General features: G+C 39.3%; 1 protein-coding gene across 1 annotated transcript; it reads left to right on the forward strand.

Annotated features, from left to right (window-relative positions):
• Positions 1–3,122: 3,122 nt before the first annotated feature.
• On the forward strand, positions 3,123–16,632 carry STOM (stomatin). Its single transcript, XM_009280651.1, has 8 exons — positions 3,123–3,147; positions 6,728–6,831; positions 7,735–7,807; positions 8,672–8,754; positions 11,588–11,791; positions 12,300–12,434; positions 14,340–15,738; positions 16,077–16,632. The coding sequence occupies exons 1-7, from the start codon at positions 3,123–3,125 to the stop codon at positions 14,532–14,534; spliced, it is 819 nt and encodes a 272-aa protein (XP_009278926.1). The 3' UTR covers positions 14,535–15,738; positions 16,077–16,632.
• Positions 16,633–16,698: the final 66 nt, after the last annotated feature.

Here is a 16,698-nt window from a genome sequence, read left to right on the forward strand (position 1 = left end):
AGCCCGGCCGCGGCGGGACGGAGCCCGGCGTACGGTGTTGCCCAACAGTGCCGCAGTTCACCGCTTCACATCTCTTTAGAAATAACGCACGGGAGGGTGGAAGAGCATCGCTGAGAGTTGGCCCCAGTTGCGTAACTTGGGGTTTTTTTGTGTGTGTGTTTTGTTTTCCTGTACGGTAACTCGGGTCACTAAGGGGAAAGCTAAACAAATAATTAAGAGCAGAGTCAACAGAAGTAATCCCCGAGGCACTGCACCAGTAAATGAGAACAAAAAGATTTTGGGGACTGGTTGTTTACACCGCTCGTGCTTTTCACTTGAGCAAAATGTTAGATAGATGTGGCTGGAGGAAGTGATAAAAGTCAATTATATTTCCTCACGTGGGACAATGAAGCAGTAGTTAATTTTTACTTCTTGACATTGTAATTCTAGTGGGTTTTGGCCTTTCAGTCGGTAGGTGTGAGTGTAACCCGGGTCAGGAAGTTTTGGAGATGATGCACTAAAATAACACAACTAACAGGTTCTGTCCCTGGAGGCTGGAGCGTTTTCCTGTTACCTGCGTGGTTCAGAAACAGACTACAGAAAAGTCATGATTTATTTTATGTTTTTGTCATTTGCAACTGGTGAAGGAACTGTATTTATAAGATCGCTTTATATATGAAGGCTTTGGCTAGGTAACCTCAGTTGTTGTATAAATAACTGTAGATCTATTTGGGCCCTGTGCCTAATGGCACATGCTAGTTCTTGTATCCTTGAAGAGGATCTACATTTCATTCTGTAAGTATGTTAGTTATTAATACCTAACAGTGGTCACTCTGATGCTAACCTTGTCTGGGACTCAGCAAGCCTTTCACTGTACGTGCTACTGAGGTTGTTTCTTCTGTACTTACTGTGCGATGTGTTGTTTTGGAGGCTAAAGCTGGCTACCAATTATTTTTGTTATAATAAAGTATCTACGGAGTAAACGGCATTAGACATAATTTTGGTTATTAGATGTCCTGATTTTGGCTATTTTCCATGTGAAATTTTGGTTATTTATCCTGATTTTGGCTATTTTCCATGTGAAATGCTTTGAGAAGCATCTGAAAAGACATTTAGTTCTTATTGAAAGTAATATTCCTTATTGTTCCTGACGGTTTGCTAATTAGCAAACAATTGAATAACTGTCATAGAATAACACCCTTCAGTCACTCTCAGACTATCCTGGATTTGACCGAGCAGCATGAAAGTGGAGATCTCCATCTAGTATTGCTTGCCTGCTTGCTCAGTCCAGTTGATCTCCCATATGCATTTTGTTTTAAATCTGGTGGGTTGTTTGCACGGTTGTGGGGGAAGGTCCCTTCCTCTCCTGCTACCTAGGAGTCTTGCGTGTTTTTGCTATTTGACAGTGATGTGCTTGTTCAGATTGTGTAGTCTTTGCAGCAGAAAATAAATCGCAAGTGAAGTGTATGCCACACCTCAAGCGGTAATGAGAACTCCCCCCTTCCATCTCAGCCTCCAGCACTAAGTGTTATTATCAAACAGTATTAATAATTTATGATCCAAGTGATAATTTCTTGCCAAAGTAACGGTAACTGTTCCAATCAGTCTTAAAGGGATAGAAGGCTGATTCAATTAAATTTTTTTTTAATATTCTTTCTCCTCGTGATTTATTTCTTAAAGAGGTACGTAATCTATTGCAGACTGTCCGCAAATAAGATTCCTCTGATTAAATTCCAGGTGTGAGTTTTTAATATCTTGATAATAAAAGAGCAAGAATATCGCAAGTGTTTGAACTGACACTGTCGGGGTGTCTGACAGAGTGTTCGGCACTTTAGAAAATCAAGCAGGAGAGAACCAAAGTTGAGTACCTAGAGTTACTGCAAGTTAAAAAAATGGACTTTCTGCTGTTGGTGCCTCATCAGCATTTGCAGCATGGAGAACTGCTTCACGACTGACCTATAATTAAGCCTTGCAACTCTTCTATGTCAATAGTTGCTTTTAAATCATAGCTGTTCATGATAGCTGCAGTTGTGAAGAGAGGTTGTTAAACATTTGTATTTAATAAAATATTAGAATACTAATACTACTTATCTTCAAGTAACTTTGATTTATTTTTAGGCTTTCTATTTCTTTATAGGTCATTTTCCTGTATTGGTATGGCTAGTTCAAATGTACTTTTTCAGACTGAAATTGTTTATTTCTTTGCAAATTTAAAATCTCTCACTGTTATAGATAAAAATTAATTTTGTTCCACACATACTGCCTTTCGCATGTTAGTCCAACAGCTAGTTGCATATATCTATCTGCTCAAAAAATCCTGAACTCAACACTGTTTCCAAGAGAAAAGATGATAGTTATGAATTGCTTGAGATTAGAACCAGGTTTTGCTTTTAATCAGAGGCCTAGCTGATAACCTGGTATCTCTGTGTTTAATCCCTTGGAATGATACTATATTTTGCAATTCCCTAAACTCTATTTGAAATAAACTTGAAGCTTTAAAACCTTTTAAGGAAGGCAAAAAAATACATATACATATCTAAAAGAAGTTCTGGAACACGGACTTAGAATGTTAATGGTAGCATTGGGTGAATCTGCAGCACCCATATTTTGTAAGTAGTTTGACTTTAATTAATTAAATGAGTTCCAGGGTGTGTTTTCCCCATTCTTTTTAGTCTAGTTGTTAGAAAATTCTGTGAATGCTGGATCTCCAGACCTGAAGGGATTCTCTTTGTCTGTTAATGTGAAATGATGCAAAGTCATGACGTATCTGACATCGCTGCGTGTGTGTATGGCAGTCAATGCCATGGAGGATGACTTGAGTTGATGGACGAACAAGATGGGTGGAGGTCCATCTTGTAATGAGACAAACATTGTCTTCCTACAAGGAAAGGAAATAAAGTAGGAAATATGAATGGATTTTTCTTTTTAAATATATATGTGTATTTAAAAATAATAAAGGTCGCATGAAAAGTTAAGCAGGAGTGCTAAAGAAGTGACTGTGCTGCAGTGCAGAAACCTTCAAGTTGCGCAGTTGCAGCTGTGGTTGGTTGCCTTGATTTGCACACCAACAGCCTGCTATAAACTCACGTTGTGGGCTTGTCTGTTTTTTAACTTACAAGAAAATTCCAGTGGAATGGTTAGAGATGGTGGAGTTGGGCTTGTTCTGGCGTAAGTGGGGCTTTGAGCATCTTTTCATGGCCAACAGAGAATAGTTGAAACGGAGTGGATGTTTTCATCATTAAAGAGTATTATTTCTTAATATAAATTATTCATATGATTAATAACAGTTCTATGATTAATAGTAACAGATGTAATACAACCATCTATTTGTCTTTTTCTTTCATGATTATATTTTCTAGGCCTTGTCTCTGCAAGTCATAGCGCCTTTAGAACGAGGGACAGTTCCCAACAGGAATAGCAGTGGAGAAAATGCAGTGTATGTTTTTAACATCATCTGAGTTTTTGGTGGTGTCTGTTTTTTGAAGCCATTACATTGTTTTTCTCATTGCTTTTTTAGCAGCTGCATACATTATAGTATATTAATATTTAAATATATATCCCCATCAATTATTGTTAATGATCATGCATCTGTTGTATAAGCAAGGTTTTGGTTTTGTTGGGGTTTTTTGTTCTTTGGGAGGAGTAAATTGCATTTCTCCTTTTGGAGTTTCATTATATATTGGTATCAGTAACGTCACATGGGGACTCTGGCTTAGGGAAACGCAAAACCCAGTTCTCTAGAGTTCCCAGGCAGAACTCTCACTACAAAACCATTTTTCCTTATTTTTTACTCTAGTTCTCTTTACCTAATCTTGAATGCTACAGATGCAGCTAAGAAATAAAAGGCAAACTTTTTATTCTTGCTTTGCCTCTGGATCACAAAACATGCTGAAAGTCTGTTTTCAGTAGTTCTCTAGTTGTTTTGTGGGGACTTAGTGAAAAGAATATCTCTTTGAGCTGTTCTTTGACACTGCCTGCCAAAAGCAAAGATACGTTTTATCTCTGTTAAAAGGTTCACATATGTGATGGGTGAAAGAGGGCTGGCAGGCGGTATGCTGTAGCCACTTAGTGTGGTGTAAAATCTTTTTTTACCCCAGCGCGTTGGGTGGGCTGGGCTATGCATCACTGGCGAGAGGTGCATCTGAGGCTGTTACATCTGCACCCTCTCTGTCAGTCTCATTTCAGTGCTGTTGAACTAGCTGCTATTTAGAATCCAGTATCAATGAGCCTGACTGAGAAATCTGGCAAGAATGGCCCATTGATGAAGTTATCCAAGTTCTGTGAATGAGATGTTAAAAAATTGCAATAAGAAAGCTCTTCCACAGATGCCAATCATGTTTCTTGTATTTCATATAGTTTTTCACAAGACAGCATCTCTCTCGCTTTTTGTATTGTGAAATATATCACATGATGGGACAATCATTGAGTAAGTGCACACTTTATTTAGCAACAATCTTGAAATTTTACATTATTTGAGTTGTGACTTCTACCTTCTTGTTCAACACGGAAGCAAATGGATATTTTTTTTCCATGCTGCAGTTCTGGTAAGAGCAGGTAGGTGGTTGGCAGTGAAGACTTGATGTTAAACTGTAAAGCAGAACTGAAGCAGGATCCTCAGCTCCTTTAGGTTTATAAAAGTTATTAAGTAAAAGAGATAAGGAGACCTTTCCTCCCTGTCAGTGTCGATTGTGAATACTTTTTATGGTTTTAGGCTGTCTAATACCTTGTTGCTAAATGACAGGTAACGTTCCCTTCACTAATGAGTTTACAGATGTTGCTTAATGCTGGCAGCTGCTTAATACTGATCTGTGTAGGTAATGCATTTGCTTGACTTTCGCAGGAGGCCTGGAAATTACTCCTTTAATCTGGTATTTCCACTATGTAATAATAAACCTGTGGGGGAATGTCTTTAGGTAGTTTTCCATAGAGGAGCTTTAAAATGACGCATGATATGACACGTCCTTGAGGGTTATTATACTGGCGTGTGACAGGGATACAAATTACAGGTAAGATAGCCAACTGGCTTCAGAAGCTTTGAGAAACTTCATAAAGTTCAAGATACTGTGTGAGACAAAAACTTACTACTCTCCACCACCTCCATATTCCATCTTATTTGAAAGGCTAGGAGTAGCTCTAAGACCCACAATCAGTGAAGAAGAGGACTGGAAACTTCAATATTGGTTCCCAGTTATTTTGCTGACTTCCATGACTTTAGTCAAATATTGTGGATCGAAATTTGCAAAGTATATACTACTATTGGCTATTACTCGCTTTCAAGGTTAGCGATATCTAATGACTGATCTGTCTTACTTCCGTCTTTATCCAAGGCATACACTGCTAATGCTGAGTTTTGTTGTGGGCACAATAAAATGCTTACTCATGTATCTGGAGTTGTTAAAATCAATGGATATTTTTCAAAATCAAGATTTTTGCTTTATAACAAAATGGGTTCCACTTAAAATAACTGTTAGGGTGGAGACTTGGAGACTTACTTCTTATAACTGGCCGGTTTTGTTGTACAAATTGAATTGTAGTTGTGTTTGGTGAATACAGAAAACAATTCATTATACAAAATTCCAGGTAGAACTAAACTAAAACTTCTAGATTCTTTAACACAGTTTTTTTCTAAGCAAGCTGGTGAATGCAGTCCATTAGATAACAAGACTCCGGTCCTTTAAGTATTTGTGGCATTGATCAAGTTAGGGTAATGTTTGCCTATTTGCAGCACTGTAAGAGGATATTTACAGTTCAGCAAAGTCACGAAGTGTGGTCCAGAAGCAACATTCTTTCATCTAAATGTGAGAATTGTGTTTTTCTAAGTTTTGCAGGTGCTTCTTGGCATTTTGTACTTTTGGCTTTTTAAAGGGTGGAGTGAGAAAGATTGAATTTCAGTATCTCCACAGTAGGAATGTGATGGTTGTGAGTGCTCGGTTTCACCCTGGGATATCCCCACTTGGCAGTGGGTTCCTGGCAGCCTGTTAGGAGTCTTAGCTGGCAGGGTAAGAAACTTCCTATAGCTTTATGAATGCTTCCCAGCATGTCCATTTTGTCATGGTGTGTTGCTTTTTTTAGCTGTGTAGTACTTGAAACCACTAGCTCTTGTTATTTGCTGATTCTGGAAATAGCTTCAGTTGGTGTCATTTTGTGACAGAGAACTATGATGTTTGTTTTCTAAGTATAAGGAGTCTTTGGCCAAGAAATGCTTTATAGAGGCTTTATTTCATGTCCAGCTAATCTTGCACTGCATCTTATCCTTCTTCCTAGATACAACAGTTCTGAGAATGATGGGTTTCTTAGATCTGCACCTGTGACAGCTGGAACATAAGCCAAATTCTAAATGTCCTGTCGCTAGAGTTGATAGGCCATGGAGTATTTGCATTTCATTCATTAAGCAAGCGTTGCTCTGACTTCCTTAGACAATAAAAGAACAGGATTTCTACTGCTGCCTATTGGTCATTCTGCTAGAGAAAACTGAGGAAGAGGGAAGCATCTGAGAGTCTGTACTTAAATGTTGGCGTACTTAGTTCTGCGTAAATGTTACTTGGACCGCGTTCTGCCCTCAGCTATCTTGTGCAACTGCTAGAGACTAGTGAAAATGATAGCAGAATTTGGCTTTTTATTTGACTTCTGACCTAAACCTAATCAGTTTGGCCAGAAGAGTGGTGCTAACAGTGGCTTATCTCAAGGAATATTCAACACAAATATCCAACTGTAGGCACTTTCTTTAACAGGCACTCTTTTCTTGCAGATGACTCTGATACTGGCCTTGGTTTGTGTGGATGGATCCTGGTGATCACTTCACTTTTTTTCACTGTTCTTACATTTCCTATATCAATCTGGATGTGCATAAAGGTAAAATTGTTCACTGCTAAGTTGTATTAAAACTTTAAGCAATGCAGATGCTTCCTAGTGGTTATTACTGTTCTCTATTTATTTGTTTTAAACACAAATTAATCTAACTTTATTCTTTCTTGAACTGTAACAGGCAGTATATAGCAGACCCCAACATTTCGGTGCATTAATCTTCAAAGCAAAAAGAAAAATGCGATTACAGGATTTAGTCAAAACGATTTTTGCATTGACATCTTTACTACATCTACCCAGTTGTCATTAGTATATAAGCTAGTTTGGAAAACCAGAAAAATTGCAAGAACACGTAATTACTCTTGGAGGAATGATATTGTAATTTTTTTTTTAAGGAGATCTCTCCCTATATATGTATGTGTGTAAATATGAAGTATATAAATACGTAAGTATGTACATATATGTGGCTGTATGCGACAGATTCTTAGAGAATGTGTTGAGCTTGATGTTCTCAGTTTGCAGACCGGAGGAAATAACTCCTGCTTTGTTTTGGCTAATATACCGCATCAGAATTGGAGCTGGAAAAATCTCTGCTGGGTCACGTATCCTGCACTTTGTTTTGTTGTTGCCAGGATATTCCTGATGGCTGCTTCTAGTGCTTGGTCCTGCCCAGATGACGTGCTGTTGCTTCTGCTGTTGATAGATGGTGCCATAGTCTGAAGAATATTTCTTGTGGAATATTGTCCTGACTGTTCCTTTTGCTGTTTGCTTTTTGACAATAAAGTTTAGGCTAAAATTCTCAGAAGAATCCAGAAGAATCCAGTATAGAAATGAAATGTAACGTATGTTACATTTGAGTCTTAAGTCCGTCTTAGACTAGTGTATACGTAGTTTGGCATCCATCACATGGCTTCTGGAAACCCTTGCATGACATCCAACTATTTATTACAGATTATAAAGGAATACGAGCGAGCCATCATATTCAGACTTGGACGCATCTTAAAAGGGGGAGCAAAGGGACCAGGTATGTCCTGGAGAGCATTCTTAGTATTTGTTCTAATTAAGTCATCGGCAAAATAATAGCTGTCTAGAGACATTGCATTAGACTGGCAAATGGATTTCTCAAGAATTTTGTAACTTCCAGTAAGAGGATATGTTCCTTTATATGGAGAAGATAGTAAACTAGTTGTCTGTGATCCCTACCCAGATATCCTTAGTTAATGTACGGTCTTCGGGTAGAATCAAAAGCACAGAGTGTAAAGGGAGGAATAATGGCATGAAATGTGCCATTTTAAAAAAGCAGTTTAGTATGTGAGTTAAAACCCAAATGCTCTGAAAGCCTCAATGTTCTTCAAAAGAAATAGAAGCAATTAAATTATTTGATAGTTTTGAAAAGTTTCCTGTGTATGAGATCTGAAAGGATGTTCTTTTCAGCTGTTGCTCCTGCTGCTCAAAGTGACAGAAAGGGGCAATAGCTTCTTCCTTCATTTTCATCCAGATTTTGCAATACTTCCACATTGCTGTAAAGTTGAAGAATTGCAGTGATCCACCGGAACAAAAGGAAGTTGACAGTTTCTGCTTGCCAGAATTAGGCCCCACAAGTAACTACATGGGACAAATTTTCAACAGCTGTTAACAGTTCTGGGGTTTTTTTCCAAATGTTAAAGATCTCAAAATAGGTTAGATGTAAATAAATGGAAGTTTCTCAGCATACTTTTTTGAAAATCTTATCCTGATTTGAAAGCCACTAACGAACATGCTGCTGAGCTCGTTACAAAGAGGGCTATACAGCTGCAGTGGCTGGATTTAAGCTTACTTCAGTAGCAAGTTTCATCTGTTTTAATGACCCATTTTCACATCTTCTTGAATGGATTTTTTTTTTGTACAGGTTTGTTTTTTGTCCTGCCCTGCACAGACAGCTTCATCAAAGTTGATATGAGGACCATCTCTTTTGATATTCCTCCCCAAGAGGTGAGTTTGCACTTGCCTTTGTATCTGCGAAAGTGTGTACAGAATTTTTTGCACTTTCTTTTTCCTTTTCCCCTCTCAGTATTGGGTAGCATGTAGTTTTAATGTAGATTTCTTGTGCAGGTTCAATGTGTTGTGAAGAATGTATATATCCTTTAGTAGTGTCATTCAATAAGAGAAGATTGCTGAAAGAAAACAAATTATGCTGTCTTCTAAGGACCAGATAAGATAACTTAATACTGTCTAAGAGCTAGAATGGGAGGGGTTTGGAAGTCACTGGACTTCATGCAACATTCTCTAATTGTTTCTGTGAAATCTGGAAGATTTGCAGAAGCAGCAGTAATCTTTCCTATGCCAATTTATCCAGATGTATAAACTAGCTAAAATAATGGGATGAAATTATTATATACATCAAATGCTATTAATAGCAACTCAGGGTAACGGTCCGCTCCCTTATGTGAGTTTTGTGTACATGTTCCTTCTGTGTCCTGCTATGCACAGGAACATTATGAAGGTGTACCGCACCTAATGTCACCACGACAACCTGACATCTTTCAGTTTGAAGGTCCTAAAGAACAAAACCATGACTTGTATTTCTAGTCTGTTTTTCCTTGGACGTCTTAATTTTTTAGCAGAATCTCTCCACAGCATTAAGCTAGCTGAACTCAGTGATGCCAACTCAATGGATAACAAAAGAATAAAAAACAAGTAGCCCTCTAAAAATAAGTTAGTGAACAATTGTATGTTGATGCTTATAACTGTATCCCCCCTGTATCTGGTGTACTTTGCAAGACAAAGATGCTTGACGCAGCCTGTCTGGTGCATCTGTTTCCTGTCATATTTGCTAGTTGGTTTATTGCTCGTCATTAATTGTAGATTTAGACAAATGGCAACTGTCATGGTACACTCTGAAGGGTAATTGGTAGAAACCTAATCACTGGCAGGCAAAATGGGCTTGCAGCTGCTGATGTGCCATTAGTGAAGCCATCTGTTCTACAGTTTTTCTTTTTACTTGATTAAAATATGCATATGGATTTAGGTTTGTTTGTGTTCTGTAGGTATAAGCAGAAATACATTTTTATTTGTACAACATGATTTCTGTGCACGCTACTCATTCTTTGTTTATCTTATGCTATTATGAAAAGCCTGCTAAAATAGGTAGTTTGGGGAAGGACAGAGCAGGTAAGTCTTGAAGGTTAAGTAACTCGCATGTCCCTCTCTCTTGTCAAATAACATAACAGTAATTGTCTAACATGGAATTAGGACACCTCTTCTCTTGGTCGTGTGGCATATTTCAATGTCTTTTTAACTTAACTTTAAAGTATAATTAATATCAATGCTTCTTCCTGGTGGACCCTCTCCTAAACCTTCAAGAATCTCTATCTTTGCAAGTACATCTTTTGCTTAACATACAAGTGTTAAATTCAGTAAATCACTTGAATCTAGCTCTGAGGATGTTCACAAATTAGATTTCCTCCGCAACTTGTCTAGAAATCACCACATACGCATTTAGTAGCACAAGGTGACATTTCAATCAGAAGTACCTCCAAGAAGGACAATGAACTGCTAGATAATACCAGAGATATTTCTAATTAAATGTTGAAGTGAGGCTGGCACCCATGCAGCTGAAATACATCAGGCCATTAGGACAGGCAAAACCAATTTTGTAAGTAGCTAGACATACTTCAGTGAAACCTTCCAGTCTTTTCTAAAATAGCTCATGGGCACGGCTCTCCGTTTCTCTAAGCTTCATTATACACCGACATCCTTTTTTACAAAGTTTCTGCAATTCTATGAAGTAACTTACACAGCCACTGCTGTGCTAGAGTCTCTGGCATTGGCCATTCCTAAGTTATGGAATAAACAGTAATGGAGAACTGCCTTCAGCTACAGTCACACCTGCAGCATGGGAAACTCATTTGTGATGTTTCTTTGAAAGTGCAGCTGAAATACACTCCCTCTTCCCTTGCCTGCTTTTTAAATAGGTTGCCTGTTTTGCCCTTGTTTTATAAACTGACGCACCTGCAGAGTTATGTCTTGCCAAATCAATAGTCCTGTGACTGAAGTTAAATGCAAGTGAAAATCTGATGTGTCTTATATTTGCAATGATACTCATTATTAGCCTTTTTCCTCTGTGCAGAAACATCAAACGAGCCCCTCTCATACATGCTCCAGTGTGTGCTCTCGACTGGAGTGCTTTAACCCATTTTGAATGTAGTGGTCCTGTATCCCCGTCTCTGCATTTAAACAAAATAACGTTGACTGCTAACGTTCTTGGAGCCTTTTCTGTTACCTCAGTCCCTCATTATGCGTACCTCTTGCATTCCCGTACAGTCACTCTGCCTCTTACACATCTGTTATTATAAGCCTCACTGAAATATGGGGCGGGGGGGGAGGGAGGGCCTACCTGGTTATGACATGCTGCTAGTTTCAGAATAACAGGTTAAAGTTTCCCAGGTGAAAGAGCACATGTATTTTGGTGTAAATTATTTCTGATGTTTTTTTTCTGTCACTTGTATGAATTGCAGATCCCTCTGTGAATTTGAAGAAGTGAGTTAGAAATAACATTATGGCAAAGCTAACAGAATTTATTTTTCAGTGAGAAGTGTTCTAATCCCATATTTAGTCTTAGCTTCGCAGAGCTATACTGGAATGTTTGTGCACCTGTATGTAGACGTGTTCATGTGCAGCATACGTCTATAAGACCTTTTGTTTTCAAGATGGTTGCTTTACCCTGGAAAAACTAGGAGTTTGTCTAGTAAAACAGATATGTAATTATCATCATAGTCAATAAATACATCCTTAATTATTATATGCTTTCCCCATTGCTTTTTAGATCTTGACCAAGGACTCTGTGACAGTTAATGTAGACGGAGTGGTTTATTACAGAGTTCAGAATGCCACCCTCGCTGTAGCAAATATCACAAATGCTGACTCAGCCACCCGTCTTTTAGCACAGACTACTTTGAGGAATGTTCTGGGGACCAAAAACCTTTCTCAGATTCTTTCCGATCGTGAAGAAATTGCACACAGCATGCAGGTATGAGCAGCTTTACCTAAGCAATCCATCAAACAATCAGTTAAGCAGCAATCTGTGGATAACTTCCAGGTCAGGATTTACTTTACCTTCCAAGCGATAAGCCAAGTTGTGATTTGGAGCTTTAGGCAGAACCCTATCAAGAGCTATTGGGATGGCATTCTGTATAATAAAAACAAGTGACTAAAACACTAACGGGCCAGTGGGGCTAGCAAGCGGGAATGATGGGTACAGGAGAGGAGGGCTTCCCTGGATCAGTCTGTCAGCACTCTGCTGTTGAAGGAAATCATGCCACAGAATTCCTTCTATATATTAATCGAGCTCTGGAGGTTTTTTGTTAAGTTTACAACAGTTAACGCTTTTATAATTATCAAATCATAATATAAATATAAAAGCCATTAAAGTCCAAGAATTGCAAGATAATTCATTTGGTTTATTGGTCATTCTTCAAATTTGGACATTTGTTTGCAGCCAGGTAGATGGCTTAACTTAATTGTCCTGCCTTGTATAGGCCACGCTTGATGAGGCAACAGATGATTGGGGCATTAAGGTGGAACGTGTGGAGATCAAGGATGTGAAACTACCTGTCCAGCTGCAGAGAGCAATGGCTGCAGAAGCCGAAGCTGCCCGGGAGGCGAGAGCTAAGGTAATAACATCAACATGTGCGTTTAGATTTATGTTAAATTGTTTTTCTTCTTCATGAATAATTTAGTGTGGTGATGTAGAGGATGAAGATTCTCAGCCAGATTGTGTTGTGGCAAATAGGAGTGCAGGGCAGGATTTTTGTGGATTTGTGTCTGGGTGCTTGCTCTGTTTCATCTTGGATCATGCAGGTGAGATTTCCTTCGAAATCTTGCAGAATCTCAATTTTTTTACCACGCTCCAAGAACAAATCATAAACAGAACAATTTTGTGCTAGAGCCTGCGGTGAATTAGAAGCCAAACTTACTTCCAGCTTTCTCCTGACTAGCCCTGATTTAAGGCAAGTCCTTTGTTTTCTGTTTGTTACTTCATATGAGAAATAAAACAGCCTAATACTTAGTTTTGTCACCCTTAAGCTGACCAGTGAGCCGTTTGGTCATGACATCTTCTTCCCTTCTGAGGTGGGAGAAGGGGATACTAAATATTGCAGTTTGGAGTAAAAATGCTGAGGGGCAGTTAGAGCTGTCCTTCCCTAGGACTAGGCAAGTTAGCTTTCTCCCTTAGTGTTCTGTGCCCTGCAATCTGTCTCCTCTGGTGGTTTCTTAATCCTGTCTTGAAAACTTATTTTGACCTCCATAGATGCAACTGTGGATTCTGTTTTTAAAAAACAAACAAGCAAAACCCCTAGCTGTCTGAAAAAACACTTCTTTGATAGACTAAGCTGATAGATGAGGGTTTCTGGTAGATGTGAGTGGTCTGTTGAGCTGCCTGCCCCTAGAAAAATGGAACTTGCATTCTAAATACTGAAAATTTGTCTTGGCAAAGAGAAGTTTACTGGAGTTCATCTGATGCTGTGGAAATTACATCGAATCTTATGGTGTTCATCTCGTGCGCGCACACACGTGCGAGTGATTTTTATGCACATATATATGACTGATTTTCATATCTGCCATTAATGTGGAGTTTCATTAACTTTAACCTGTCTTTAGGTTCTAATTAAAAAATTTGCGTTTTATTTTCATGGGAAATAAATGCTAAACTGAATTTCATTAGACTTCGGGGCTAGCAATTATTGAATGTGAAGTTGGTGCTGCACCTAGGAAAAGATCTTTAAGCCTACATTAGTGCTCCAAGTATTAACGTCTGCTTTTTTTTTTTTTGAAGCTTAATTACTTTGTGATTATTCTTTTATTATTATTTATTCTGACGTTTAAAGGAATATTGTGCCCTTGCAATAGAACTCTGTAGGGGAATATGCATTTGCCTGTGCTGACACGCATGTAAACTGCCTCACCAATAACTTACCTGTTAAAACAGTGCCATCCTCCAATCCAGCCGTCCTTTACAGATACTCAGAAAAATATTTATATTGTCCCAATGCAGAAGGGCGTTGCTTGTAAAGAAATGCATGACCACAAATCTGTCCCTAATGAGCTCATAATTAAAAAGAATGAGGGAATAAAAAGGTATTTCCCCAGTATGCCATTCACCTGTCAAGCCCTTGTAGAGACAAAAAAATACAGCTTTAAGTAAAACGTATTTTCAGATATATAGGGGGAGTGCCTTCTGTTTTTGAGAGGCGGTGCTGAAAGAAGCACAAAAGAGGTTTTTGAAAATGGAACAAATGTACCCGTTGCCTTTTCAAGACATGGTGCCCGCTTTTGTGATCTGGCATCCTGATGCTGAATGGGAGGAAAACAGGCACGCAGGGCCTTGAAAGCAGACAGGAGTAGCTTATGTCTGAGCGAGAGAAAAGGCAGAACCGGTGAAAGAACATGGTAAGGGGAGGTCACTTGATCAAAGTGATGAGCAGTGTCTTTGGTATGACTTAAGGCTGAAGTCATCCTACAGATTTCTAGTTTATTACTGTGCCAGAATGAATGCAATTTCACTCATTTTGCTTCCCCAGGTAATTGCAGCTGAGGGTGAAATGAATGCTTCCAGGGCCCTGAAAGAGGCATCCATGGTTATTACAGAGTCCCCTGCTGCTCTTCAGCTTCGTTATTTGCAGACCTTGACTACCATCGCTGCGGAAAAGAACTCCACCATCGTCTTCCCATTGCCCATAAACATGCTGCAGGGCATCATAGGTGCAGATCGTTAGGTAGAGTTGGAGGAGAGAGTTTGGGGTGGGGGGGTTTTTTGTGGTTTTTTTTGCTACAGCAAATGTTTGCAACACTGAATTCCCTGTGTGTTATAGCTTACGGCGGTGCTAACGAAGTGGATTTGCTGAGGAACCTCTTTTGTTATACTACGTTTGTTATAAAACTTACATGTAATGTTTGTGAACATGGACAATCAAAATATTTGAAATTGAAAACCTCTCAAAATGAGTACAAGCAGATTGTGATCTTAAATAAGCATGTATCCATACTATCCTGGATGGGGACACCTTTAATATATAACCTCCCATTTTCAAATAGCATATAAAACCGTTTGTGGTGAAGATGAGACGATCCAATATTTGGAAAGAGAAGTATTTCTTTTAATAAATGGGTCTGCACCCCTGCAAAGGAAGTGTATTCTCTTGGGAGAGAGAGAATGTGATGACTTCATCTGATTGATTGCTGTCACGTGGATTGGTTCTCTAGCTTACACAAGGAAAAGTAATGGAAGCTGATACAGGAGTGAGAATACTATACTGGGTACTTCTCAAAATCAGGCTCGTACTCCCTAAAATAGTCCCCCATTCATGAGAAACAGTTGTTAGCCACGATACTGAAGTGGAACTTCCCATCTCTGTTCTGCCACACAGAAAGGGCATAAACATGCCGTAGTTACGGATACAGTATGCTTGCAGTCACTGATGGGCTGTTCCGTTGCGGTGGTGTGCCTGGATAGGTTTATGCTTTTTTAAAGCACTGAAGAGTTGTTGGGTCTGCCTTTATCTGTCTCTCTTAAAAATGATTTTAAAAAGCCAAAGTACTGACTTTGCATTTTATCCAGGTCTAAAACCAGCTTCCCTAGGAAGTAAGGTCTCTAATTAGCGGGGGGTTGTGATGTTTAACCGAAGATGCTCTAACTGTTCATATATCTGTTCTAACAAATTAGTGATTTACCTGTTGATGCTGAGCAGGCCTGTAGTATTTGTTGTGACACTAAGGGCTTATACTTAATACCAAAAGCATGTAATCTTCAGTTCATGTAGTCTTGAGCTGTAAGTCTGTTAAACTGTATTCATATTTCGTACCTGTTCAGCAGATGTAGTTACAGATTAAAAGGAGAAGAATTAGAGTCTGGGGCGGGGGGGAGGCTCTTCAGGCCACCACCATCACCGAGTTTGGCATCTGGTCTTTAATTACTGGGAGGTGGACTGTATTCATTTCGTACCTGTTCAGCAGATGTAGTTACAGATTAAAAGGAGAAGAATTAGAGTCTGGGGGGGGGGAGGCTCTTCAGGCCACCACCATCACCGAGTTTGGCATCTGGTCTTTAATTACTGGGAGGTGGCAATGAAAATGAAAAGCCAAGATCAATGATATAAGTACGTGCCCTTCTCACACTGGCCAGAAAGTTCCTAACTTGTTTTTTATCACCTTTCTGCTGCGATCAGTTCTGTGTTGACAGGTATTTTAGTAAGGGCAAGGTCTGCTTAACTGTGCCTTGCCATCACCGAGTTTGGCATCTGGTCTTTAATTACTGGGAGGTGGCAATGAAAATGAAAAGCCAAGATCAATGATATAAGTACGTGCCCTTCTCACACTGGCCAGAAAGTTCCTAACTTGTTTTTTATCACCTTTCTGCTGCGATCAGTTCTGTGTTGACAGGTATTTTAGTAAGGGCAAGGTCTGCTTAACTGTGCCTTGATAGGCTGGGCCTTTGTCACTGTCAGGAAAAGATGCCCAAGCGCTGTAAGGGCTTGAGCCAATTGGCGCTGTTTCTCTTCTGCCTGTTTGCTGTGAACTTTTTTTTTCCCCTCTGCATCATAAAACCAACATCCCCATCTGCACGTGTTTGTTGGTATTTCAGTTAATGTAAGCTGAGCTTGACTTTGCTGGGAGAGGGGGGAGAAATATGGTTAACAAAGATGTAATAATTAGCATTACTGTGCTCACGCACTTGAAGTGGGAAATGGTGTAACTGCACAGCTTGAGGTTAATCCTTGGGGACGATGAGTGAATCTGTAACTCCCACTGTTGCTGCCGCAGATGGCCACCCCTGTGAATTCTTGTTGACACCAGGAACATACTTTTTGCTCTCAGCCTGAATAAAAAAACATGCTGTTTACTAATGAGTAACTTTCTGGCAAAAGATGGCACAAAGAAGGT

Source organism: Aptenodytes forsteri, unplaced genomic scaffold (genome assembly GCF_000699145.1).
Source record: "Aptenodytes forsteri isolate BGI_AS27 unplaced genomic scaffold, ASM69914v1 Scaffold68, whole genome shotgun sequence".
NCBI classification, from domain to species: domain Eukaryota; kingdom Metazoa; phylum Chordata; class Aves; order Sphenisciformes; family Spheniscidae; genus Aptenodytes; species Aptenodytes forsteri.

Coding starts and splice junctions, on each gene's coding strand:
- STOM (XM_009280651.1), top strand. CDS start 3,123: ATGGTGGAGTTGGGCTTGTTCTGGC. Junction 3,148..6,727: donor GGAGTTGGGCTTGTTCTGGC/GTAAGTGGGGCT, acceptor CTTTTCTTGCAG/ATGACTCTGATACTGGCCTT. Junction 12,435..14,339: donor CCCGGGAGGCGAGAGCTAAG/GTAATAACATCA, acceptor TTGCTTCCCCAG/GTAATTGCAGCTGAGGGTGA.